The 27,861-nt window shown below is 43.5% G+C and overlaps 1 protein-coding gene across 2 annotated transcripts in view; it reads left to right on the top strand.

Annotated features, from left to right (window-relative positions):
- The window catches only part of SLC26A7 (solute carrier family 26 member 7), a 699,592-nt gene that overhangs the window by 401,129 nt on the left and 270,602 nt on the right, over positions 1-27,861 (top strand). For both annotated transcript variants that reach the window (XM_078687052.1, XM_078687051.1), the window contains exon 4: positions 7,035-7,199. In XM_078687052.1, coding sequence (XP_078543178.1) covers positions 7,035-7,199 — 165 coding nt within the window. The remainder of the gene's footprint in view (positions 1-7,034; positions 7,200-27,861) is intronic.

Raw genomic sequence — 27,861 nt, 5'->3', positions numbered from 1 at the left:
CAGGTCCTCCCTGGACTGGAAACAAGCATCCTGGGACCGGTTTCAGAGTATGTCACCATTCTTCAGCCAGTCTAGCTTGAATCCAGTGGCACAGTGAGCAAGGGACCCACGTCTGGGCATACCCATCCACTTAGGGCAAAAAGTATTACAGCAAATCAATGATGGACGGAATGCTGACAATGCAAACATTGTCCTCCAGTCAAAAGATCTGGGTTAAATCCATTGTTCTTTTGCCCACTACTCCATCCCAGTTTGGGCCCAGCCATATGCAAATCAGTCTTGATCCTGTGCCCCATGGGAAAGGTCCAGAAACAAGCATCCTGGGACCAGTTTCAGGGTATGTCACCATTCTTCAGCCAGGCTAGCTTGAATTCTGTGGCACAGTGAGAAAGGGACTCACTTCTGGGCATACCCATCCCACTTAGGGCGAAAATTGCTACAGCAAACAAATGATGCATGGAATGCTGACAATGCAAACATTCTCCTCCAGTCAAAAGGTCTGGGTTAAACCCATCATTCGTTTGCCCACCGCGCCACCCCAGTTTGGACCCAGCCATATGCAAATCAGTCTTGACCATGTGCCCCATGGGAAAAGTCCAAACCGAACTGCCAGGCCAGGTCCTCCCTGGACCAGAAACAAGCATCCTGGGATCGGCTTCAGGGTATGTCACCCTTCTTCAGCCGGGCTAACTTGAATCCAGTGGCACATTGAGCAAGGGACCCACGTCTGGGCAGGCCCATCGCACTTAGGGCAAAAAGTGTTATGGCAAACAAATGATGGACAGAATGCTGACAATGCAAACATTCTCCCCCAGTCAAAAGATCTGGGTAAAATACATCGTTCTTCTGCCCACTATGCCACCCCAGTTTGGACCCAGCCATATGCAAATCAGCATTGACCCTGTGCCCCATGGGAACAGTCCAGACCAAACTGTCAGGCCAGGTCCTCCCTGGACTGGAAACAAGCATCCTGGGACCGGCTTCCGGGTATGTCACCCTTCTTCAGCCAGGCTAACTTGAATATAGTGGCACATTGAGCAAGGGACCCACGTCTGGGCAGACCCATCCCACTTAGGGCAAAAAGTGTTACAGCAAACAAATGATGGGTGGTATGCTGACAATGCATACATTCTCCCACAGTCAAAAGATCTGGGTTAAATCCATCGTTCTTTTGCCCACTACGGGAACGGGAAAAGTACAGACCGAACTGCCAGGCTGGATTTAACCCAGATCTTTTGGCTGGGGGAAAATGTTTGCATTGCCAGCATTCCGTCCATCATTTGTTTGCTGTAACACTTTCGCCCTAAGTGGGATGGGTATACCCAGATGAGAGGGGCTGGAGAGCTGTGAGGAGGAATACTGCCCCTTTCCTGTGTGTGGTGCGGGGTTGGCTTGCAGTTGCTTCTTCTGTCAAGAAAAGGACAAAGGACTGGACTTTGCTGTGTATCCTCCTTGTGAGGTTTCTCCAAGGCTTGTGTTTGCTTGCCTCCTGTTAAGAAGTCTCAGGGACACAAAGGACTTCCTGCAAATCTGCTGGTGCTGCTAGACTTTGCCAGCTGCGAGTCCTACCCTTGCCTCAGGTGCCTCCTTCCAGTTACAGGGCCTCAGAGGTGGGTTTTGCAACTAATTTCTGCAAGAACCAGCGTGAAGCATCGCAAAACCGTGCAAAGCCTATCAGAACAAAAGCCGGATAACACGAAGCCTCACCGAGTCCCGCCGAACAGCTGCAAGCCTCTTGGAACCAATGCCGGCTGACGCAGAGCTTTGCTGAGTCCCAACGGGCGACGTGACGCCTCGCCGCGCAGTTCCCAAAACAAATGCTGGACGACAAGAAGCCTTGCAAAGCAGCACATCACCTCCGATGTGTCACGCATCGCACCTGTGCGCCAAGTTTTTCCACTCATCACCCACAAACCAGAATCGTCTTGGATTTTGATGCCTCATTTCCCTCTACAGTCCGAATTCGATGCATCACTTCTCCAGTGTGCAGCAAAACTATCGCCTAACCTCCCCAAGGTCTCAGGAACTGATGCATCACTGTGTTTTCCAATGTTTCATTTCTCTGCGGCTGTTTGGCCTTGTGAGCATTGCCACATCTACAGGTACTTTGGTGTAAAATCACGCATCCATAGATTTCTATGAAACAAGTTGCTTAAAAACCTTTAAAGTCATATTTTGCAATTATGTCTGTTTGATTTTTGTCTTTTTGTTTTGTTTCATTAAAGATACCTTATTTTTCTAAACTGGTGTGGTGTCCATTTGTGGTGTTTTCACTGTGTTACTGTGTGTTTGGGTACAAATACTTTACATATTGCCTTTGGGATAAGCCTGTCTGCTCGTGCCACGCTACCAAGGGCGTGAGCAGGGGTTATCTAAAGTGTGTAACTCCCTTACTATGACTAGAAGCAAGGGTCCCTACTTTGACATAGGTGCATGCCTCTGCCAATTAGAGACCCCCATTTCTAATAACTGTCTTCTCAGCGGCCTCCCCACTTTGTTATGCCCAGTTTTCGAAGCTGGGGTATTGCTTTTTCTCCTGTCCTCATTGGAAAATATGGGTGAAGTTTTAGAGGTACATCGGGGGAATACAGACAAGTTAGCCTTCTTATGTAACTTGTCCCAGACCCGCAAAATTTGGAATTTAATGCCAAGTGATCTATGTCTTGCAGAATTCAGGCAGGAGTCTGTCAGACCCCAGAGATGCTCGGGTTTACAGTTTCCGAATGGCCTCTCTGATCTGGTCAATTGTTATCAGGTGTGCCAAGTCCTACCTGTGGGCTGACCCCAGAAAGGCTGATGCAGTATCTTTTAAGTAGTTGTGTATACTAGCTGGGTCATACTTGTAATGTGCGGCATAGAGCTCATTGTAGAATCCCTAAAATGTGTTATTAATCTTGTTGCTTTTATAAAGGATGGTTCCTGACTCTGATCGTATGGTAGTCACGTGGCCGGCGGTCTATTTTTAAAAAAATTATAATTGCTATAACTTTTGTAGGCCTCTCACCCCCTCTGTAAGCTATGGCCGCAGCATATTTGCCAAAATATTTTACTTGGCTCCCTCTCATTTTATTGTAGTCAATCATATTTTTGCCCTGATGGTGTGACTATCACGTCATAAGAGAATTGCCTTGTTTCTTAATTTTTATATTTCATAATATTCTAATATTATTGTACTACTAAACATATTACAAAATGCAGTTTGTGAATAGGTCCCTAGTGCTTAGCAATTCCATAAAGACTCACTTCCATACCCTCTCCTTTGAGTCCCATCATCTGACATGGGAGGTACACGTGCATTGGCAAAAAACAGTTTGCAAAAGGATGGGAGACTTCTTTGATCACAAAGGACTCCAACAGCATTTGAGAAGTAGGTAAGAACAAAGAAAAATAATCTGAAATGTATTAATTTCTCACACACAACTTACCACTAGAGAAATATCCTCCACAAATATATGAAAAAACAAACTAGATGCACACTCCCCACAAAGGATTGAGCCAGCATATTCTATAGAACACAAGTATCTGCCACAAGTGTCTCAGATGCAGAAGCAGAGATAAAAGCATCTTTATATTGATATTACAAATCAAATTCATACTTTGAAATACTTCAGATCAATGACTGCTTAAGGAATTGTGGTGGTCCAGTCACCTTCCTGCAGCTACAGTGTCACTGTCCCACGGTACTGGCAAGTAGTACTAGCAAACAGAAGCAAGATATTTGACACTGATATTGCAGAATTCCCAGCATACACTATCTTATGACTCCAAACACAGTGCCGGAACACCAAACTCTCTACTTAGGCTTTGGTAGTTTTTTGGTATGGGGGAAATCTCATAAATGATAGATCAGACAGTACACCATTTGGAAGAGGGATAGGGATCCTGTATCATAATCCTTGCTCAGAAATTCTAAGAATTAACATGCCCTAAGTGGGAAACATCCTTTACAACGCAACTTTTACCACGCAGTGCCTTTACGACGCAACTTTTACAACGCAAACCATTACAACACATTGCACTGGGGGGCGCTTTAGGATAGGGAATAGGTTTAATTTACTATCCAACACCTTCCCTACTATCCACGGGGACTGGAGTTGGAATAGTAAATTAAACTATTCACTATCCAGCGCCCCCAAAGCACTATGCGTTGTAAAGGCATGTGTTGTAAAAACAGCGTTGTAAAGGCATGCGTGGTAAAAGCATGCGTTGTAATGTCATACATCCGCCCTAAGTACCCGTGGGTTCTCAGACTCACAGGCAGTGACATTCAGGAACCAGTATTGAAACTATAGGCATGGCCACGAGAAAGAACACAGTAATTTCCTGGCATTGTATTACTGAAAAATGACCAACGCTGAGATGGCAAATCATAGGACTGCATAAGGAACTGTCTATCACACTAGAAGACCTGTGAATGATAGAAATGCATGAGGAGACAGACAGATCATAAGCTTTCAGTCAAAAGAGTACTCATTGGCTCATTCGACAGAATGCTTCCCCCAACAGCCTGACAAAGTAGGGACTGCTGAAGAAAGGGCATTGCGACATCCATCTTATCCAGGTAAAGCATGGTGTTGAGGAGGAACAGAAAAGAAACAAGTAAGACCCCCACACTGAGTAGCAAACTCCTAAAGCGTGGAGGACATGGGGTTTTTGTTTTATAGAGACAAACTCCAGTTTTGGGAGTTTGTTTCTGAAATACAAGCAAAGTTTAAAAGTTTGGTGGATAGCCATCAAAACTGTGGGCCGCCTTCTTTTTGTACTTTGAAGGGAACTGCTGTGATGGTGTTTCCTTTCAAGGTGCAGGGATGGCCTCAGGGGCAGGATTCATCTCTAAATGTGGCAGATGGTATTCCGTCAGGGTGGCAGAGGTAATGTACTCTCCCACCCCGATGGACAAAGTACAATCCACCAATGACTAAATTTATTCTATTTATTTATTTTGTGGATTTATATAGCGCTTAAATCATCCCCGAAGGGGTATCTCAGTGCTTACAGACCCACAGTAAGAAAGCTGTCACAAGGATCAACAGCTAAAACAAAACAGTGATCAGAGCCTTTCTGAACAGCAGGAGGTCCGGGCACTGCCTCAGTGGAATGGGGAGCTGATTCCAGTAGAGAGGTGCCAAATATGAAAAAGCTTCTCCCACTGTCCTTAACTTAATAATAGACTTCCTTGTAGAACCAGGGAGGAAGGGGAAGACTCTTCTTAACAGGCTCAGCGCATGAAAACATGAGCTAAACCTGTGAGTCACGTGCTCCTTAATAGTCAGGATATGCTTAATACGAACCCCTAGATTTTTTACCATTCTCTTTGGTCCCTAGCTCTCTTGGCCACCACTATGGAGCCCACAGCAGTGGAGCCTCTCCAAATAGCATGATCTCAGACTTTGCGGCGTTTAGCCCTTAGTTTAGTATTTAGCCTTAAGGTGGACTTTGCTACTTCATGAAGTCAGCTGCTGGAAGTAAATGAGTTTCAGGTCCTGATTCATAATTTGAATAGATGTTTGACTTTTCGGAAAATCACACTGGGCCCGATTCACAGAACTAATTTAAGACAAAATCCTAAACTTACTACCATTTTGGTATTCACAGAAGGCACTTACTCATTTTGGTATTCACCGAAGGCACTTACTCATTTCGGTATTCACAGAAGTTAGAAGTCCTAACTTTAGGACTCCTAAATGCCTTCTGTGAATACCGAAGGTCTTAAATTTAGGATTTTTCTCAGGTAAGGAGTAGTAAAGTTAGGAGTCCTAACTTTACTACTCCTAAATTGAGAGAAATCCTAACTTTAAGACTTTCGGTATTCACAGAAGGCATTTAGGAGTCCTAAAGTTAGGAATCCTAACTTCTGTGAATACCGAAATGAGTAAGTGCCTTCTGTGAATACCAAAATGAGTAAGTGCCTTCTGTGAATACCAAAATGGTAGTAAGTTTAGGATTTTGTCTTAAGTTTGTTTTGTGAATCGGGCCCAAAGACCGCCTTGAGTATGCATGGAAATGACCGTCATTCTTACAGGTAATCTTCATTACTCCGAGTTCAAGTCTTCCTTGTCTCTGTCCTTATTGATTGAAATAACACTCTCAACCTGCAGATTTTGTGCACCTAAGCAACACATGAAATAAAATGCAATACGTGCTTTCTTTCTCTTGATAGAAAGATCCTGTAAAGAGGAAGAAAGCAGGCATGACTTAACCAGTAATAAATGTTTCATCTGCTAGGGCAAATATCTGCTGACCCTGAGTCTAGCTGATAGGTGGCTCTTTTATAACCTATGCTGCAGTTAGGTGTTCACAACATTTTTGGGATTAGGTTCCTGCGTGAACTTTTATGTTTTTTTCCCCACAAATATTCCTGGAGTACGCCTGGAAAGCTGCACCAGGCACAGGTTGGCAGGCATGCTGGTGGGAAAGTCGTGTGATTTTTTTTCACATGCTGCCATTACCCTAGTGGAGTTCTCTAAATGGGAGATCTCAGTACAGTTGGAATGGAGGAGTCTCTTACGCAAATGCATTTGTTTTCTTTGCGTAGAAAGCATTTTTTCCCCATGGTGAAATCTTTCCCTGTAACCCCAGTAGTTCTAGGGGTGTGCCTTTCCTCTTCCTATCATGGAATGGGAGTAACTCTGCCCTTGGCTGGAGTAAATCTATGACCCTTTCCAGGTTGCTAAGAAGTCGAAACTGCCTAAGCAAACAACACATTTCCCATCCTTCGAGTGGGATTTACTAATGTAGATTTTTTTTCCACAATCATGGTATATAAATCTGCAGTAGTAAATGCAGTCGCACCCACCAGGAATCCCTTTATGCATTCCTGACTGCTGTAAAAAGGAACATTTGGCGACCATATTAGCCCCTTGTGAATAGGTTCCACTGTCATATGAGAAAGAAATGTTTCATTGGAATGCTGCTTCCTTGTGAGCTACTATTCTTACTTCTGTAACGGATAATGCTGTTTGGAGATTGCCTCTTGAAGCAAACGGTACTGGAAAGTATGGTTTACCGTATTTGTTTTGTCATTTATTTTCTAGGTTGCCATGTTCGTTCTTCAGCTGGACAAATTGACGTTCCTGATGTCCCAATCGGTGATAAGTTCAATGACAACTGGAGCAGCTACACATGGTGTGAACGCACTAGTCAAGCATCTGCTGGGACTAAAAATGCCATATATTTCAGGACCATTAGGGATGTTCTACGTGAGTTGAGCTTATATAATGTCATTGAAAGTTGAGGAAATACTGTGTTCGCCTGACAGTTACAGATTTTGCATGGGTGGTCCCTGATCAGACTAGCATTTTTTAGGGTTGGTAGTTTTCAAGAAGGTAGAGCCTGAGAAAGGGGCCTACGTGGTGTTGAGAGTTAGAAACTGAGAACTATGTCCTTGAGAATGAAGGTGTTATTCTTGAATACCATTGAATAGAACAGTGATAACGCTTGCTCTTTGCAGGGTTTTTAAAAATAAAAGCAGTGATAGTGCTGTTTAGAAAAAATCCAATTATTATCACCTTTGTAAAACAATTGCTTACGTTTTTAATTATTTATAATATCAAAAATTTCCCTTTCTCAAAGTTTATGCACGATGACCGCAAATGGGTTTCCTAAAAAGAGCAATGTTGCTGCATTGGGGTTGTAAGGTCATTGCGCCTAATTGTCTGCAGTGAGCTGAATGGGCATTCACGCATCCAATGTCATGCATCTAGAGTCAGAGTGATGGGAAAAATTAGCGTGGATCCTCAACTTGATTATGATGTTTCTGTATATATAATGACTGGAAGCTGCATGGTTGTGGAGCTGGAATGTAATTTACATGCATGTATATATATATATATATATATATATTTTAAATTACATATTAGTAATGTCACCTAAAAAAGGTAGATTTAAGAGTTAAGAGATAGGTTATTTTAGAGTTCAGGGGCGGTTAGCGGTAAATGCATATATGGATTATTTTTGGGGGTTCAGGGGTACACGGAAGTAAAGGGAGGAAAGTGTTTTTAGGGTTCAGGGACAGGCAGTGGTAAAAGGATGAAAGTGTTTTCAAGTGCTGAGGGACTGTTTGAGGTAACTGATGGTAAGGGTTTTCAGGGTTCAAGAACAGGCAGAAGTAAAATGAGATAAGGGTTTGCCTAGGGTGAAAGGACAGATGGGTACATGGTCATAAGGGGTTTTCAGGGCTCAGGGACAGGTACCAGTAAAGGTGCATAAGGTTTTTTTTCAAGGTTCAGAGATGGATAAACGAAAAGGAAGGTATGGGTTTAATGGAAAGGTACTCAGTGAGATTTAAATCTCTTTCTTTTTGTTAAATGGTGCAAATCCGTTCAGTAGTTCCTGAGAAATTAAAAAAAAAAGAGGTTGAAGAGAGGTTGAAAAATGCATTTCCCATAGGAAACTTTAGACACGGCTACAGCTCGAACTGCTGAACGGAATTAGACCAAATTTGTCATAAAGGTAGCGCTTGTCTCAGAAATAACTCTTTTTCTTAAACGGTGTAAATCCGTTCAGTGGTTGCTGAGAAAATAAAAAAATAAAAGTTTCGGTATTTAGAGGTACGGAGGATCTGCGGACCCTCCCGACCACAAGCTTTTTTCTAATTGACTGTCAACACTCCAAACCAGGAAGTGTTCGCAGCCATCTAACCGAGGCACAAGAAAACAGGGAAACAAAGGCGCAAAACAAGAAAAGGGGGCAGAGTAGAAACACCCTGACCCCCTAGGCCTGCTCAGGGCAAAAAAAACATTTTAAAAAAAAAATCTGCAAAAAACGGAGCGCGGGCTCCTGTGCTACGTTATTATTTAGCCCCCGGGAGGACCAAGGGGGCATGTAAAAATGAAATTGCGGGGGCCCAGGCAGGCCCCCTCAGCCCCGGGGACCGCCACCCCCCGGGGCGGTATTGGCCATGGGAGGGGGGCCCACGCGGCCCTCTACCCGTATATATATATATATATATTTTTTTTTAAATGGGGGTCATGCCCTGGGGGATGGGGTTCCCAGGGCCCAAAAAAAGTATAAAGAAGGGGGCCACACAGCCCCCTTCCAAACAAAAAAATACAAAACACACGCAATCGTGCTGGAGGCCCGCCCCCTCCCAGCAACACTCTGCAAACGCACCCTGTGGCGCGTTTTAAGTTGGTGAATTAATTCCCCTTCGATACTGGAGGTCCCTGGGGCGAACTAGCCCACCAGGTACCTCCAATAAGAGCCACAGGGCTGCGTTGCAGAGAGGTGGTCCAGGCCATGCCCCTTTTTACACCTCTCTGCAACACAGCTCTGTGGCGTTTAGTGGAGGTACCTTGGGGCTAGTTGGACCCCATGGACGCTCAGGATTCAAGGGGACTTCATCCCCCAACTGAAAACGTGTCGCAGGGCGTGCTTAGACAGTGGTGAAGGGAGCGGGCGGGGCCTGAGGTGACATGTTCAAACATGCCCTGTGGTGCATTTTAAGTTGGGGAATTAATTCCCTTTCAATCCTGAGGGGCCCTGGGGGCCAACTAGCCCACCACCTACCTCCAGTAAGTGCCATAGGTCTGCATTGCAGAGAGGTGGCCCAGGCCACTCTCCTTTTTACACCTCTCTGCAACGCAGCTCTGTGGCGCCTACTGGAGGTACCTGGAGGGCTAGTTGGACCCCAGGGACCCTCAGGATTCAAGGGGACTTAATCCCCCAACTTACAACGCACCAGGGGGCGTGTTTGCAGAGTGGTGAAGAAAGGTGGCATGGCCTTTGTCTACCTCTCACCAACCCCACTGCGTGGGGCTTACTGGAGGTAAAAGGTAGGCTAGTTGGCCCCTAAAGGACCCCCAGCAGTGAATGGGACTTCAATCCCCATCCAAGAGCGTGCCAGGGAGCTCGTTTGTAGAGTGGTGGGCAAAGTGGGCATGACCTGGTACGAGTACTTAACAATGCTGCTGTGTGGGACTGACTGGAGGTAATAGTTTAGGAAGTTGGCCCCCAAGGATGTCCTTGGGGGCCAACTACCCCTCTTGTTACCTCCAGTAAGTCCCACGCATTGGGTTTGTTAAGACATCTTCGGTGGCCATGGCCCCCTTTCTCTACCACTCTGCAAACGTGCCTCGTGGCAGACTACGGGATGGGGGATGAAGTCCAATTTTGTCCTGAGGGAGTTTGGGGGCCAAGAATCCCTCCTGGTACCTCCTGTATGTCCTACGCAGCGGAATTCCTGAGCATCGGATGGACGCCCAGCACCCTTTCTCCACCACTCTGCAGACATGACTACTAGTTAAAGTAGCACATTTCTGCTCCTCTCACTTAGAGGTAGTTTTAATCCCCCTGCCCTATTATGTACTAGGGGATTACAGAGGAGGTCATGCTAATCACAGGGGTACCTCAACGCATAGTGTTCCCTAGGCTATGTAGGTGTTTTCACTCTATTCTAAGTGTCTTTTAGCATAGCACTGGCTCTAGGCCCGATTAGTCAGAGTCAGTTACCACCAGTACCCGTCAGAAAAAGTTGTGGGCACAGGATGATTTTGCAACAAGGCCTCTTTCTGCTCCTCTGTTGGTTCTTTCTACACATGTCTTGCTTCTCCCTGCACTTTTCTTCGTCTTTGTGGACTTCTGTTGCTTCCTTCTGCATTTCTTCTGCTTCTTTCTGTGCGTTTTTTCTTCTTTCTTCACATGTCCTACCTCTGTAGGCATAGTTAGAAACTAACATTTAAAAAACCTTTGAAATTCGCTTAAAAAAACCATAGGTTTCAGGCACTTTATAGTTAGAAATTTGCATTTAAAAAACCTTTGCAATTCACTGAAAAAACCATGTTTCAGGGGCGTTATAGTTAATTGGACAATTCACTTGTACAACAAAACCATAGAAATTCCCCCGTTATAGTTAGTTCATCTAACTATAACTTGCGCCCCGCAATGCACTGCTGATGACGTCACATATTGCATCACATGGTCTGTGAGATCACTCATGACATCACTGAGGATATCTCAAATGACATCACTGATGACATCATCCTTGTGATACAGTGGCATACCTCCTCTCATCCTAATATAAACTTTGATACATACACTCTAAAATACAAACTAGAATTTTCAAAACAATGGACATACAGATACCAGTTACAACATACCCATTCACTAATTCCAAGATCTACACACTCATCCACTCATTCACCAAAAGTCCTATACAGTCACTCATACATGCACTCACTCATCATATGTACTCATACACCTATACATACACTTACACACCGCCACTCATCGATAGTGTTACTCACACACATAGTCACACATGCAAAGAAAGTATCAAACATCCAATTACTTGTGTATGCAGTTATACACACACTACGGTACTTACTTCTACAGAAACTAACACATACTTACTCTCTTAAACAATCACTTATAGAAACACATACTCCTTTATACAGGTACTCTTCCAATCTCTCACTCTCACATATACTCACCTAAATACACCAATACTTACATATACTAGTTTAAAAGATATGTAGTTACTCATAAAGACACTATTGATACAGTCATTCACTCACTAACACACCCATACACACACTCATCCACCCATACAGTCCTGCACACATGCTGTCTTCAACACATACAAACAGTGAGTCACTCATTCATGCATATATGCACAAACTAATACCCCCAACTAATCACACAGACTCTCAGACACTTATACTGATACTCAAAAAACCTACTAATAACCCATATAGACACTCACGTAGCTACTCACCAACCCATGCTGCCACTTACACACAAAGTGAGAGACTGATACAGATATTTACACATTTAATATTACTCACTAACCCATGTATTCACTAAGATACACTTAATCAGCCAGTTATACAATCAGTTTCACACAAACAAAATCAACCATTTAGACACTTATATACCCACTTATTCTTCCATCAACCTTGACATATACATATATAAAACATATTTAATTTCTCAAAAACACACATTCACTGGATGATGTAATCAGTGATGTCATCTCATCAGTGATGTCATTTGAGATGTCATCAGTGATGTCATGAGTGATGTCACTGACCATGTCATGAGTGATGTAATATGCGATGTCATCAGCAGTGCATTGCGGGGGCGCGAGTTATAGTTAGCTGAACTAACTATAACGGGGAAATTTCTTTGGTTTTGTACAAGTAAAATGTCCGACTTACTATAACGCCCCTGAAACCTATGTTTTTTTCTGTGAATATCTAAGGTTTTTTAAATGCTAATTTCTAACTATAACATGCCTGAAACCTATGTTTTTTCAGTGAATATACACACATATATATATATATATATATATATATATATATATATATATTACCTACTGGCGGTCGCCAGTAGGTATATATAGTTAGGATTTTTTCCCTATGGGTTTTTTGAAAATTCTATGTCTAATAACTTTGGCGTTTGTGGACGGAATTGGCTGAAATTTTCAGGAAAATGGCACATTTTGTTTCTGAGCAGCCCCTGAAAATTTGGGGGGGTTTCGTCAAGGGGGGGCCGAGAAAAAAGGGGGGTCCCAAAACGTGTTTTTAACATTGATTTTTCCATAGGGCGGTTAGCCTCACTTTTAGCCCGAACGGCTGAATAGATTTGCACGAAACTTGGCAAAATTGTAGGGACTGGTAGCCCGATGTGCCTTTTGTAGGTCTCAATATATGTGCTCCAGTGGATTTTGAGAAATTAACGTTTAAAAAAAGATATATATCTGTAACAGCGGACCGGGCAGCGGCCCAGGACGCGTACTTTTCGCGCAACGGAGCTTTGTGAAGCGAAGCTGATTGGTTCTCTGGCGTCTGTCAACATTCCAAACAGTCCGTAGCGGCCGCCATCTTGTCTCTCGGTAGGATCGAGAGACAAGAGGAGGCCAAAGCGAAGGGGCAAATGACCATAAGGGGGCATAGTAGATCCTCGCTGACCCCCTAGGTTTGATGTGGAGGTTTTAAAAGGGCCCCGCGGGGCAAAAAAAAAAATAATAATAATAATCGAACGGCTGATGACCATAAGGGGGCATAGTAGATCCTCGCTGACCCCCTAGGTTTGATGTGGAGGTTTTAAAAGGGCCCCGCGGGGCAAAAAAAAATAATAATAATAATAATCGAACGGCTGAATGGATTTGCACGAAACTTGGTAAAATATTAGGGACTGGTAGCCCGATGTGCCTTTGCTATGTCTCAATATATGTGCTTCAGTGCATTTTGAGAAATTAACGTTCAAAAACAAGATATATATCTGTAACAGCGCTCCGCTTCGCGGAGATAAAATTATATGTGTATTACCTAGCTGTTGCTAACACCAGTTAGCGACGGCTAGTAGGAGATAGCGACCATCTTGGGTCCCACTTTGCATGTGAGTGATATTTATCACTAATGACATGCAAAGTGGGCATGCCAAGATGTTAGCGACTGGAAACAGTCGCTAACATCGCTATCTCCTATTATCAACTTTTGGAAATATTCGAGATAAGCGCGAATATCTCCAAAAAGTAACAGCTGCCCTGAGCAGTTCTTAGCCATGTTATCCAATGGGAGGTGGATAACATGGCTAAGAGCATTAGCTCGGTAATGCATGAATATCGCGGAGTTTTCAGCGACATTAATGCATTGCGCTCGTTTTTTATCGTATTTGCGATAAACCTTGATAATAGCAAGGTTTATCTGCGATAATTTCTGACGGTAAAAAAATCTTTGCAATGCATCGTTAGGGATAAATATCGCTTAACTTTGGTAATATGCCCCAACGTCTGTTAACGTTCGATTCGAAGGAAATCAGGAATTGTTGAAAAACATTGTGTGCGCCATCTTGTCTTTTTTCAAATGCCACACTTTTGTCGTGCACGGCAGCCATTTTAGATGCCTTGACCAGATCCACTCTGTGAACGCTGTCGATCCTTAGCATGGCTCCCCACCCTCGCAAGCATCTCCCCCAGGCAGTGGTCACCCCCGCTCTCTGTTTTATGCATGGGTAATAAACCTCCCCCCATCTGCGCTGTTCTTCCCTGAGAATCACACCCTGTGCCCGCCCGACACCTCCCTTTCGCCCTATTCACTACCGCACCCTCTGACACTCCTTTTCCTCTGTGTCCGATTGTCCAGGCCGGTCCTAGGCTATCAGCTAGCCCTGCAGATGTAGTTTATGGCCACAGCTGTAAAGAATCACCCGTCTTCAAAGGAGTTATAGTAGATCAAGGCCCACACTCGATGAGATCCGTCACAGCAGAAGCGTTGCTATTATCTGAAAACCATTCTGTATTGTGATTGGGGAGGGGACCGAGCGTGAAGCGGAAGATTCCAGGGATGACTCTTTGTACATCAAAGTTTTTACAATTATGTGTCACATTAAAAATATATAGCACTCCGACAAAGTAGTAAGATTATAAAACTTTAATAATTTATAAATATATACAAGAAAACAAAAATAGTAATAACATATAAACATTTTTAGAGAAAAACAACGAAGTAGCGGTCGGCTGTGCGAATAGTCCCAACGCAGCACAACGTCCAGATTTCCGGCGTGGGGCGTCGCGGGGGGTGGGTGATCAGTAGCAAACTGTTGTGCGAATAGTTCCAAGGCAGCAGAACGCGCCGAAATCTAGATGACACAAAAGTGATGTCTAGTAAGTTGCCACCCAGCAAATAACGGCGTGGGGCGTCGCGGGGGGTGGGTCATCAGTAGCAAACTGTTGTGCGAATAGTTCCAAGGCAGCAGAACGATGGCACCAAGGTGATGTCCAGTAAGTTGCCGCACTGGTTTTGGTATCCTACAATGCTGCTCCGAATAACGGCGTGGAGCGCCCCGGGGGAGGCGGCGTGAACGGGCCTCTCCAGGTGGAGTCTCGTCTGTTGTAGTGGGGCGCCCCTTTACCGTTTCAGTTGCCATTCCGTCCGCTTTTGGTCCACTGTGTCAAAATCCGCCATTCAGCTGAGTTGCGCCCACTCTTGCGGTGCAGCGATAGGCGGCTGTCACAGGACTCTCAAAATGGCGGCAGGCTGTTTCCTTTTTGGGCCTGGTCCACTGAAATGGCCCTGGGACACCTTGGAAATCGGACGCTTGTCTGCTAGGTCTTGGACCCCATTCTCGAAAGCGTCCCCTCCGCCTTGAGAATTCATCAAAAGTTTTGGGGGCCCCGACTCCTGCAGGCTTCTGGTGGGGAGCGGCTGCCATGATTGCTCGCGGAATGACCACGACGGAGCTACGAGATGGTGGTGCTCTCATGGTGACGCCAGCTTCAGTCTGAAACATCCAGAAACAAGGTGGGGCTTTCATCGTTTGGGGGAAAAAAAAAGTTTTCATCCAATGAAAAGTGTTGTTTTTAGGTCACATGATCATGCCTTCCATCATTAGGAAACCAAAAGTAAAATGAACCAATGAAAAGTTTTATAAACAAGTCACATGACCTGTTATGCGGCATAGGGTGTAAAATGCGGAGAAAATACGTTGGCACGTGAGGCGGCGTCAATGTGGAGGCTTTAAAAGGGCCCCGCGGGGCAAAAAAACAAAAACAAATTTTTGTTTTTTTTGCGTGGGTAGCGCCCGGTACGCGTACCGGGAAGCGGTCGGAGGAGCGTACTATGAGGAGAAAAGAAAGACAGGGTATAAACATTTTGGCAATTTTGTTATAAATGGAAGGTAGTTCTGAAAAGAACTGTTTTTTTATTCTTTTTCTTTTTTTTCTTTTTTTTAATGAATTTTCTGAACAATTTTTTGATTTTTTTTTGGATTTTTGAAAACTATTTTGTGTTTTTTTTGTGTTTTGTAAGGGGGAAATAACAAAAAAGCAGGGTTAGAACATGTCTCAACAGGAGCAAAAAAAAAATAAAAAGGATTCATTGTTTTCTCATCTTGTAGCATTTATGATTTTCTCCAGCTCGGTTAATCAAAGTAATACTCTTCTCTCCATAAGCAATAGTTCCTCCACAATATATACAAACTATTTTGTAGTGTGCAAAAGGAGCTTGAATATTGGGGATTATTTCTCGGCCTTCTGGTCCGGCGAATGAGCTTTGACCCCTGTTGGTGCTGGGGATGACATCTGGGGGGTTGGCAGCAAGATCCCTTACTTGTGCTTGGGAAAGATTATTAGGATGCCATCGCTCCATGTGGCGAATCATTGTATGATTGCCAAAGCTGTATTTCTTGTTGGGGTTGCCACGAGAAAGTATATTTTTGCAAATCAAACAAGACACCTGGGGTGCATTGACCTTCTTTTGTCCAGGTGGAATTTTAAAGAATTGCCATATGTAGTGGTCTTTAATATGGCTCTGCCTTGGTGTTTCTGGCAGGAACTGCCTTACTTGCTCTTCCTCCTCCTCCTCCTCTTCGTCCTCATTATCTTCCTCTCCACCAAAGTCCAGTGTTGGTGGTGGTCCTTTTGGTGGTGGTGGTGGTGGTGGTTGCTGAGAAGCACCAGCTGCAGCTATTACAGAAGCCATTGTGAAAAATAGGTCTTGCTCTCTGGAAATAGAAAGTAAGAATGAGGTAAAAAGAAGGAGGGGTTTTCATCATTTGAGAAAAAAAAATAGTTCTAAACCAATGAAAAGTGTTATTTTTAGGTCACATGACCAAGCCTAACAACATTATGAAACCAAAAGTGAAATGAACCAATGAAAAGTGTTATTAACAAGTCACATGACCTCTCACGCTTATGTTACGCGCTGCGGAACGCGCCCCGGATAGCTTCCGGGTCGCTGCGCTTCGCGCCTTGGTCCGCGCCCCGGAGCACTTCCGGGTGCGCTAACGCGGTACGTCATAAGACGCATTACGCGGTAACGCGATACGTCGCGCTTACGCAACGCGCCGCGGATCGCTTCCGGGGAGCTGCGTTTCGCGCCTCGGTCCGCGCCCAGGAGCACTTCCGGGTGCGCTAACGCGGCGCGTCATAAGACGCATTACACGACAACGTGATACGTCACGCTTCCGCGACGCGTCACGATAATGATTTCTAACGTGGCAGTTGCGCTAACGGAACGTTTACCGGTTCGCGGACCGGGTCGCGGCATCAAATTGAGCTAACGGGAAGCTTCTTACATCATTAGGAAACCAAAAGTGAAATGAACCAATGAAAAGTGTTATTACCAAGTCACATGACCTGCTGTGTTTACGTTACGCGCTTTGCAGGGCCTCCCGGTTTGCTTCCAGAAACCTGTGCTTTGCGACTCGGTAAGCGTACCAGTTCGCTAACGTAGCACGTCATATGACGTATCACACGACAACGCGAAACGTCATGCGGACGGGAGGCGTGATGATGTTGTTTTCTAACGCGGCAGTTGCGGTAAAGAAACGTTTATATGCTCGCGGTCTATTTCGCGGCATCAAGGTCAGCTAACGGGAAGCTTCCCGATTCGCGAAGCGGGAACGAAGAAAAAAATATATAAAAAAAAAAAGTTATTAATAAACATATAAAATATATTTTTGGATTTAAAGAAGAATACATTTTGCAGGTATAGATATTAGCTTTTAAAAAACCAATGAAATTCACTGAAAAAACCATAGGTTATAGACCATATATAGTTAGGAATTAGCATTTACAAAACCTTGAAAATTCACTGAAAAAACCATAGGTTATACACCATATATAGTTAGGAATTAGCATTTAAAAAACCTTATTTTACTCACACAAAACCATTGAAATTCCATATATAGTTAGTTGCACTAACTATATATCGCGCACCCGCAATCCACTGCTGATGATGTCACATATTACATCATTCATGACATGGTCAGTGACATCACTGATGACATCACTGATGACATCTCAAATGACATCACTGATGACATCTCATTTGACATCAATGACCACATCACTGATGATATCATTCATGTGACAATACAATGCATCTCCTCACATTTTAATATAACCTCTGTTTCACCCAGTGTTAAAAAGAGTATAATTTTTGAAACCATTGACACACCAATACTAGTTACTACATACGCACTCACTGATTGCTACGTCTACACACACCTTCACTCATTCACCCATACAATCATTCATACATACAATCACTCATCTTTACAACACTATCATATGCACTCATACACCTATACAGACACTCACAGTCTGCCACTCATCCATGGAGTTACTCACACACCTAGTCAGTCCTGTAAAGAATCAATCACACTTCCATTTTCTTGTCTATACAGTTAAACATAGAGCACCTTACATTTTCAAACATATACTAACACATACTTACTTTCTTATACAATCATTGATACAAGTACACATTGATCTGCACAGAGTCACACACCTCCCAGCCAGCCACACACACACTCAGTCTCCCATACAAATACTTGGACAATCAATCAATAACCCATATAGTTAATCATATAGCTACTGATCAACACATGCAGCAGTTTACAGAACAACAGACATAATGATGCACAAATTAAGACAGTTTAGTCACTAACCCATGCACTCAGTGAGACACATTTAATCACTCACTCATACATTCAGTCATGCACCTACTAAATCCTTCGTCCAGACACTTATACATCTACTCATTCTTCAATATGTAAAACATATTTAAACTTTACAAAAACACACAGTCACTGGATGATGTCATCAGTGATCTCATCAGTGATGTCATTTGAGATGTCATCAGTGATGTCACTGACCATGTCATGAATGATGTAATATGTGACATCATCAGCAGTGGATTGCGGGTGCGCGATATATAGTTAGTGCAACTAACTATATATGGAATTTCAATGGTTTTGTGTGAGTAAAATAAGGTTTTTTAAATGCTAATTCCTAACTATATATGGTGTATAACCTATGGTTTTTTCAGTGAATTTTCAAGGTTTTGTAAATGCTAATTCCTAACTATATATGGTCTATAACCTATGGTTTTTTCAGTGAATATATATATATATATATATATTACCTACTGGCGGTCGCCAGTAGGTATATATAGTTAGGACCTAGTTTCCATAGGAAATCCGCAACATTCTATTGGGAATAACTTTGGCACCGGTTGATGAATCTTTGCGTATTTCTCAAAGAAGATGGCCCGCTCCGCTCCTTTCCTCAAAGTTTTGGGGGGATTCGTCAAGTGGGGGCTGAGAAAAAAGGGGGGTCCCAAAACGTGTTTTCCCCATGTTATTTTCCATAGGACGATTAGACACGGCTACAGCCCGAACGGCTGAACGGAATTACTAGAAATTTGGCAAAAAGGTAGAGTCTGATTCGCAGATCAAGCTTTTGCTTAAATGGTGTAAATCCCTCCAGTAGTTCCTGAGAAAATTAAAAGGAAAAAATTTTATATATCTGGGCGGAGCCTAACCACACATCTCATCGTGAGATCTGATTGGCTGTCAGCACCTCATCCAAGAAGTGTTGGCAGCCATCTTGGGACCAAAATACATGATAGCACCACATTAAAAAGCATTGCAGTTAATAGAAGGTATTAGGACTTTAGTTACATTAACCATTTGTTGATGGTACCATACTCATTTTAGGAATTGTGGTGTGTTCTAAGGTGATTTTACCATGTGAAAAAGCCTTCTGCTGGGATATCATGAATCATGTTTGAAAGAAAACTATTATCTAATGCTTTTCCCACAGTGGTTTGGAAGGGGATCTATAAGCTAAACTGAAAGCATATTTTCTGTAAATTCACAATATCTTTCTCAGTCATGTGAGAATGAAGTCTGACATTCTCAGTAAAACATGTACATCCAACAAGGACAGAGACTGTCAATTGATTCCTTTGTGTTCTACTGCAGCCTCCTAGAGTGTTCTAAAGAACAACTAGAGCGCTAACAGTCCTACTTATTACAAAGGTATGGCACACCTGAAGCCATCTTGATTGGAATAAAGTGGTAGCTCTTAAAACATTTAATTTAAAAAGGAACACAATGAGGGGGTATATTTTGCCATAGAAAGTATGATTAGTGCTGTAGAAAGAAAAATGAGGGCACATTTTGAGTGACTTCTCAAATTCTCTTCTATTTCATTAAAAAATTCTGACATGCAGTCTCCCAAGATGGCCACCAGAGACAAAAGAGCCCAAATGTAGCCCAAATATCACCCAGATGTAGCCCAAGTATAGCCCAATGACAGAATGTCCCAGAGTGTTCAAAAGAACAACTAGAGCGCTAACAGTCTTACTTATGACAAAAGTATGGCACACCAGAAGCCATCTTGATTGGAATTAAGTGGTAAGTCTGAAACCATTTAATTTAAAAAGGAACAAAATGAGGGGGGTCATTTTGCCATAGAAAGTATGATTAGTGCTTCAGAAAGAAAAATTAGGGCATATTTTGAGTGACTTCTCAAATCCTTTCTATTTCATTAAAAAAATTCGGACATGCAGACTGAAACATGCACTTTGAATACCAGCACCAGACTTCCCTCGTGAGCAGTAGCTTTACTACAGTGATCTAATGAGCAACTAGAGTCCTAACATTCAGAATTTATGGCAAATGTGTGACACATCTGAATGCCTTCTTAATGGAACCAAAGTAAACAAGCAATGAAAATGAAATAGATCTCGCCCTCGTTTAAGTTAAAGCCATTCTGTTTGTAATGAGGTGGCTTTTTTAGCTTTGCTTTTATTAGTGTTTTTCAAACTTTCGTGTAAATAACATGCATATGTATGCATATATGTATATGTATGCATGCATTTATATTTGTATTTATATAGATATGCAGATTATATATGTTTATATATGTATGTATATATATATACACACATACATATATATAAATGCATATGCATATATATGCATATATATATGTGTATATGTGTGCGTGTAGAGAGAGGTAGAGAGGTAGAGGTAGAGAGGTAGAGACTAGTAGAGAGAGGTAGAGAGGTAGAGAGTAGAGAGTGAGTAATAGAGAGTAGAGAGTGAGTAGTAGAGAGTAGTAGAGAGCAGTAGAGAGAGTAGCAGAGAGTGAGTAGTAGAGTAGTAGAGTGAGTAGTAGAGAGTGAGTAGTAGAGAGTAGTAGAGAGTAAGTAGTAGAGTGAATAGTAGAGAGCAGTAGAGAGTGAGTAGTAGAGAGTAGTAAAGAGTGAGTAGTAGATAGTAGCAGAGAGTGAGCAGTAGAGAATGAGTAGTAGAGAGTAGTAGAGAGTGAGTAGTAGAGAGTGAGTAGCAGAGAGAGAGAGAATAGTAGAGAGTAGTAGGGAGTGAGTAGTAGAGTGAGTAGTAGAGAGTAGTAGAGAGAGAGTACTAGAGAGTGAGTAGTAGAGAGTAGTAGAGAGTGAGCAATAGAGTGAGTAGTAGAGAGTGAGTAGTAGAGAGTAGTAGAGAGAGCGTAGTAGAGAGTGAGTAGTAGAGAGTAGTAGAGAGTGAGTAGTAGAGTGAGTAGTAGAGAGTGAGTAGTAGAGAGTAGTAGAGAGAGTAGTAGAGAGTGAGTAGTAGAGAGTAGTAGAGAGTGAGTAGTAAAGAGTGAGTAGTAGAGAGAGTAGTAGAGAGTGAGTAGTAGAGAGTAGAGAGTAGTAGAGAGTGAGTAGTAGAGAGTAGTAGATAGTGAGTAGTAGGGAGTGAGTAGTAGAGAGAGAGTAGTAGAGAGTACTAGAGTAGTAGAGAATGAGTAGTAGAGAGTGAGTATTAGAGAGTAGTGGAGAAGAAGAGAGTGAGTAGTAGAGAGTAGGGGAGAATATTCCAAAGTTTGGCACAGCACCACTTGCACAACAAGTCCAATCAAGTCATATCACTTAGAGTCCTTATTGAAGCGCTGAATCTTGGTGTATATTCAAATGCTTTTATTTTCCTTACGTTTATGTACCACAGCCAGCCGACGCGTTTCGTTCTGTACAACAGAACTTCTTCAGGGCGTTCTTATTTCCTTCAACTTATGTCGGTATCCTGTTGTCATATAACTAGATATTTCTTCCAAATGTTAGACGAGACGTAAGTACATTCTTATTCAAAGTGACTAGGTATCAATTTTACCCACACAATTCGGGCAGACTTGAGTAATTTATAGCATCCTCAAAGTCAGTCTTTCAAAAAATTCCTAAGTATAGGACATGATAATCCAAATCCAAATGTTTCTCAAGAAAAGTCATTTTCAATCGTTCGGAATATCGGCTTTTGGACAGATATGACCCACGGACACGGTTTATGACTTTTCTTGAGAAACATTTGGATTTGGATTATCATGTCCTATACTTCGGAATTTTTGAAAGACCGACTTTGAGGATGCTATAAATTACTCAAGTCCATGGATGCTGCTGGGAACGCCCCAGCAACACCCATTGCACACCCCTTTAACGCAGGACACTGCGTTAAAGGGACTGATATTTATCAGGCAGGATTACGCCACAAAAAGTGGCTTAGTCCTGCCTGATAAATATCACTCAGCCTTCTGCGCCACCGGTACGTCACAAAAAGTGCATCATTCATGACATGGTCAGTGACATCATTGATTTTTTTTCAAAGAACAAGGGGACCCAAAGAAGTACCAAGGACCTTGGGCAATAGATTATTAAAGAAAACAGTGGTCCTTAGAATAAGGAATTTAACAGTTCAAATAACATATAGACTCCAATCAGTACTATATCTGAGAGTTTTTCAGTGCCCAGCCGGGCCTGAATTTTAATTCAAGTATAAAAAATAATTACAATGACCACAGGGTCTGATTCAGAAGTTGAAAGGGTACAAGCCTGCACCTATCCAAAGCACACTCGAACAAAGTTCGGGGGAGGGAAATTAGAAGTAGACAAAGAAAAAGCAAAGAAATTCAGGCAAAAAGAACGTGGGAGCCAATTGTCCCTTGCATCATTAATACCATTCAAAAGCAAGTTAGGACAAACAATAACTGTAACAAAAATAACATAATAGACAGGTTACAGAATTATCAAAAAGTGTCGACGGCGTTTCGATCCCCTGGCTCCTATTGAACTGGGATCATCATCAGGACTTTCTAATTTTTTGCCTGTAAGAACTTTTGTCATAAGCCTGTTTAAAGTAAAAAAAGGGGGAGGAAAGAAAGAGAATTCTTTTTACATATAAAGCACTTAAGTCAGGACTTTTTACATTCAGACAATAATATTTCTTACTGCTCATGCCATAGACTACAATCAACTGGACAGACCATTCAAGGCGGCGACCCGTGGCGAGTGAGTATTGGCATCATGCAAACACAGTGTGTGTCAAGGGATTTCAATAACGGCGCACTCATAAAGGGTTCGCGTAAGTGCGATTGAAGTGAAGGTGTCAGTTTATAGATTAGAGAATACTACCGCTTGTGCATACAGACCGTGAAGCAATCGTGGCGAGTTCTGACTAGGGCTGGCATATGCCACATCATGTGTCTGGGTGATTACTGTGAAAGCATATTGGGCGAATGCCGGACCAACCTTGCAGAGCATGGATTACTCTGTTGCAGCGAGTTGGAATAACCGGAGTGTACAATGCCTAGGGATTAAAAAAGCGGGTCAGTTCCGTGGTGGGCCGTTTGCGTCGTGCCGGGCAGTGATTTAAAGTGCCTAAAATTACCTCCGTTTCTATTTGATAGACATCAGACTTCCAGAGCATGAAATACTCTTGTAGCAGCGAGTTGAAATATCCTGAGTGTACAATGCCTAGGGATTAAAAAAGCGGGTCAGTTCCGTGGTGGGCCGTTTACGGCGTGCCGGGCAGTGGTATAAAGTGCCTAAAATTACCTCCGTTTCTATTTGATAGACATAGTGTCATCAGTCTTTAGTATCCATCCATGCCGCAATATTAAAATGATTTCGGGTCTCGTGGGGGCAGAGTTTCAATTTGTACACTCTGTGGAAAAATGAGGTATAACCGAGGGTTACTTAATACAATATATAAAGAAATGCTGCAGGTGAGGCGTGGGGAGCATGGGTCCGCTCTTACCTTTCTAATGCAGACGATACTGCCTTGCTCTACAATCGAGCAGAATCCACTCGGCGTGCTCAATGGCAGCGAGCCGACTTCTCAGTAATCCGGAAGTGAGGTACCAGCCGGTATGAGGTGTTTAAATGAAAGCGGTGAAGGCACGTAGATCTATGGCGGCCATCTTGGAACGGTATTCAATATATACCCATGTGCGCTATCGAAGTGCCTAAGTGCTCACCTTCATGCATTTTAAGTGACTTTTAGGTACAGTATCAAATGAATTTACATTTGCAATTGGGTCAAATCATTTCACCATTCATATGCACATTAAAAAGCGTTCTGGATGGTACTAATTTGCAGAGCGGTTTCAAACTGAGATCTTCAGTATTGTGAGCAGTGTACAGTAGAAATTAGAAACAACATGGTAGTGATATTTACAGCCCTAATAGTGATTTTTCATCATTCACTAATACAGTATTCGTGGAAATTATGAATCTGTATTCGCAAAAAGTTCAGAAGGTCCAAGCCTATTTTTCAGAGTAATCCAGCCCAATCCTCTGTTCGATTGAGTCCGTTCTGGATCGTGTCCAAGAGGATGATGCATTTAAGTTCCTCATGATTGAGAAGTTGGCTCATGTTACCCCCTCTAGCCGGTAACTTCAGTGACTTTAGTATAGTCCAACGGAATTCGTCTTCCTTGTGCTTGGCGTTAGCAAAATGTTCCACAAGTGGGGCATTGGGAGTTTGGCAGCGGATGCGGCTCCTGTGTTGGCAAATCCTTGTTTTTACCTTCTGTGAAGTTTGGCCAACATACATTTTGTTACAAGGACATTGAATCAAGTATATGACATTACAGGTATGTATTGTAGCATACTTGTATAGCGCAACCTGTCACCACCAAGGGCATCCTGGCGCTTTGACCCATGATCCAGCGGAAACAGTGGCTCAACCCATCCTGGGAAAAAGATGGGTTTTCAGAGCCTTTCTGAAGGCCAGAAGATCTTCAATGCTTCTCAAGGATATTGGCAGAGAGTTCCAAAGTTTGGCCGCCGCTACTCTGAACGAGCGGCCACCCATTCTCACTCTCTGGAAGCGCGGAACTATCAGTAGCCTGGACGCCGAGGAGCGTAAGGCTCGAGGTGGACAATACCAGGCAAACATTCGTCGCAGAGGAATAGGGCCCAGGCCATGAATAGCCCTGAACACAATACAAGCTGCTTTATAGCGAACCCGCAGATGAACCGGCAGCCAATGGAGTTCTCGCAGCGCTACCGTAGAAGAACTATGATAAGGGCGAGAAAGGGCGAGTTTGGCAGCGATGTTCTGCACCCTTTGCAGCTTGCCCAGAAGTGTTACCGGGGCCTCCAGAAGCAGTGCGTTACAGTAGTCAAGTCGACTTAGGATGGTACAACGCACTACTTCTGGCCTGGCCTGCTCTGGGAGAAGGGGTAAGACCTTGCGCAGCATACGGATAAGCATCATACATGTGGAAGTGGTCTTGTTTACATGTAGATCTAGCTGCAGGTTGGGCCCAAAAATAACGCCCAAATTGCGCGCAGATTGTGCGGCTGATACCGTCTCAGAGAAGGACGGAGGCCAAAAATCGGCCGGCAGATCGCGAGGAACTCGGTCTGTAGAGCAGTGTAAAACCTCCGTCTTGGTACCGTTGAACTGTAATGAGTTCAGACGGAGCCATTCTGCTGTCGCCTGCATACACCGGTGGAAAGTCTCCAATGTGACTGCATCCTGACCCTCCAGAGAAAAGACCAGCTGGGTATCATCCGCATAGTTGAATGCGGAGATACCAAAAGATTTAATGATCTGGACTAGAGGGCGGAGGTAGATATTAAAAAGTATTGGGCTGATGGCAGAGCCCTGGGGAACACCTTGTCCCACTCTCCGCTCCTCTGAGCTGAAGGGGGGTAGCGAGACCCTTTGCTGACGGCAGTCCAGATAGGAGATTAACCAATCCCTAGCTCTGTCTGTAACCCCGCATTCTTCCAGCCTAGAGATCAAGGTGGGATGACTGACCGTGTCGAACGCGGCCGACATGTCGAGCAGCACCAAAAATGCTGCCCGACCACTGTCGACTCGCGCCCGCAGGTTGTCTAGCACGGTCACCAGCGCAGATTCCGTCCCGTGCGCAGGGCGAACACCAAATTGCATCTCATCCAACCAGGTGATCCCTTCAACGAAGCCGGACAGGGTGCGGGTAACCAATTTTTCCATGATTTTCACCGGAAAAGGGAGCAGGGAAATCGTCCGGTAGTTGGATAGGCATGCAGGGTCGAGCGTGGGTTTTTTTAGAAGTGGGGATACCACTGCCTTCTTCCAGCAACTTGGTACAATGCCTGTCTCAAATGACTGGCAGCAGATGGAATACAAGGGCTGGAAGAGATCCTCTTGAAACACCTTCCAGAGTTTTGGAGGAAGAGGATCCAAAGGCGAACCCGAAGTAACCGTAAGAGCTAAGTCTCCGAACTCCTTCAGGTGTTACAATTAGACAAAGAAGAGCTAGTGAAAGTGATATTGTTAAATACTCTTGTCTTTCCTTCAATGGTTATGTCACACACACTGCAATTACCACATTTCACATGCCCAACAATGGGGGGCATGCCCCAAATAGCTTCAAGTGTAGATGATTGGGTGGGACTTGGCAGTGCTGCTCGCACTAAATGATCCTTCAAATTCCTACTTTTCTTAAAAGCGAACAAGGGACGCTCAAGTTCAAGTATGCCTGCATTCACCACTGGCCAATGTTGGAGTACCATTTTCCTCATTTTATTTGACACAGGGGAGAAAGTCGTCACACAGGCAAGTCTATCCTGGGGTGTCTTATGTGTCGGTGTAAGTAGTGTTTCTCTAGGTCTGTACCATGCTCTCTTTAGGGCATTTTTGACAATTCTCTTTGGGTAGCCCCTGTTTTTGAGTTTATCAGCTAGGATGGCACTTTCTTTGAAATAGTCCTGCCTACAGGAGCAGTTTCTCCTAATTCGCAGGAACTGGGAGAATGGGAGTGAGTCACGCAGTGCTCTGGGATGATGACTAGAGTAGTCCAGTAGTGTATTGCGCTCTGTTGTTTTTCTGAATAGTCGAGTCAAAAGGACTCCTTCCTGGTGAAAAATAGTGAGATCCAGGAAATCAATAGACAATTTGTCAGATGTTAGGGTAAAATGGAGGCCGCAGCAATTATTGTCCATCCAGTGTAGGAAGTGGCGCAGATCACTAACTTCACATCTCCAAATCATGAAGATATCGTCAATGTATCTGCGCCACATGCCTATCCCTGAATAGAATGGGTTCGAGGATGTTAATATTACCTCATTCTCTATCTCATTCATGAACAATACCGCCAGATTTGGAGCAAAAATTGCTCCCATGCTCGTCCCCTTTATCTGCTGATAGAACACGCCATCAAATGTAAAGAAGTTCCTTGTCAGACAGATTTCGAGAAGTTGTAAAATAAACTCCGTTGGTATTGTGTGTGGGCGTGGTCGTGTGTCCAAGGTCTTTTGAATCACCTTCAAGGCTAAAACCTGGGGAATGTTTGTGTAAAGGGACTCTACGTCCATGGTACAAAGGGTGTCTGTCACTGGGTCGAATGGTAGATTTTCAACCAGTGAAATCATGGACATAGAGTCTCTCACATAACAAGGCGTGGAAGGGACAAAACCTTTTATGAAATAATCAATAAAGGAACCAAGAGGCTCAAGGATTGATCCGCAAGCTGAAACAATGGGGCGGCCTGGTGGTGACGTTACACTCTTATGGATTTTTGGTAGAGTATATATCACAGGTGTCCTAGGGCTTTTGATGTTCAAATAATTTAACTCTTTCTTGGATAAGAAGCCCTCTGCCACTGCGTCTGTAGTGATTTTCTTTATAAGTTCTCGAAATCTGTCTGACAAGGAACTTCTTTACATTTGATGGCGTGTTCTATCAGCAGATAAAGGGGACGAGCATGGGAGCAATTTTTGCTCCAAATCTGGCGGTATTGTTCATGAATGAGATAGAGAATGAGGTAATATTAACATCCTCGAACCCATTCTATTCAGGGATAGGCATGTGGCGCAGATA

Source organism: Lissotriton helveticus, chromosome 4_1, assembly GCF_964261635.1.
Source record: "Lissotriton helveticus chromosome 4_1, aLisHel1.1, whole genome shotgun sequence".
NCBI classification, from domain to species: domain Eukaryota; kingdom Metazoa; phylum Chordata; class Amphibia; order Caudata; family Salamandridae; genus Lissotriton; species Lissotriton helveticus.
The sequence above is the reverse complement of the archived record's forward strand: the minus strand, read 5'-3'. Positions and strand labels throughout refer to the sequence as shown.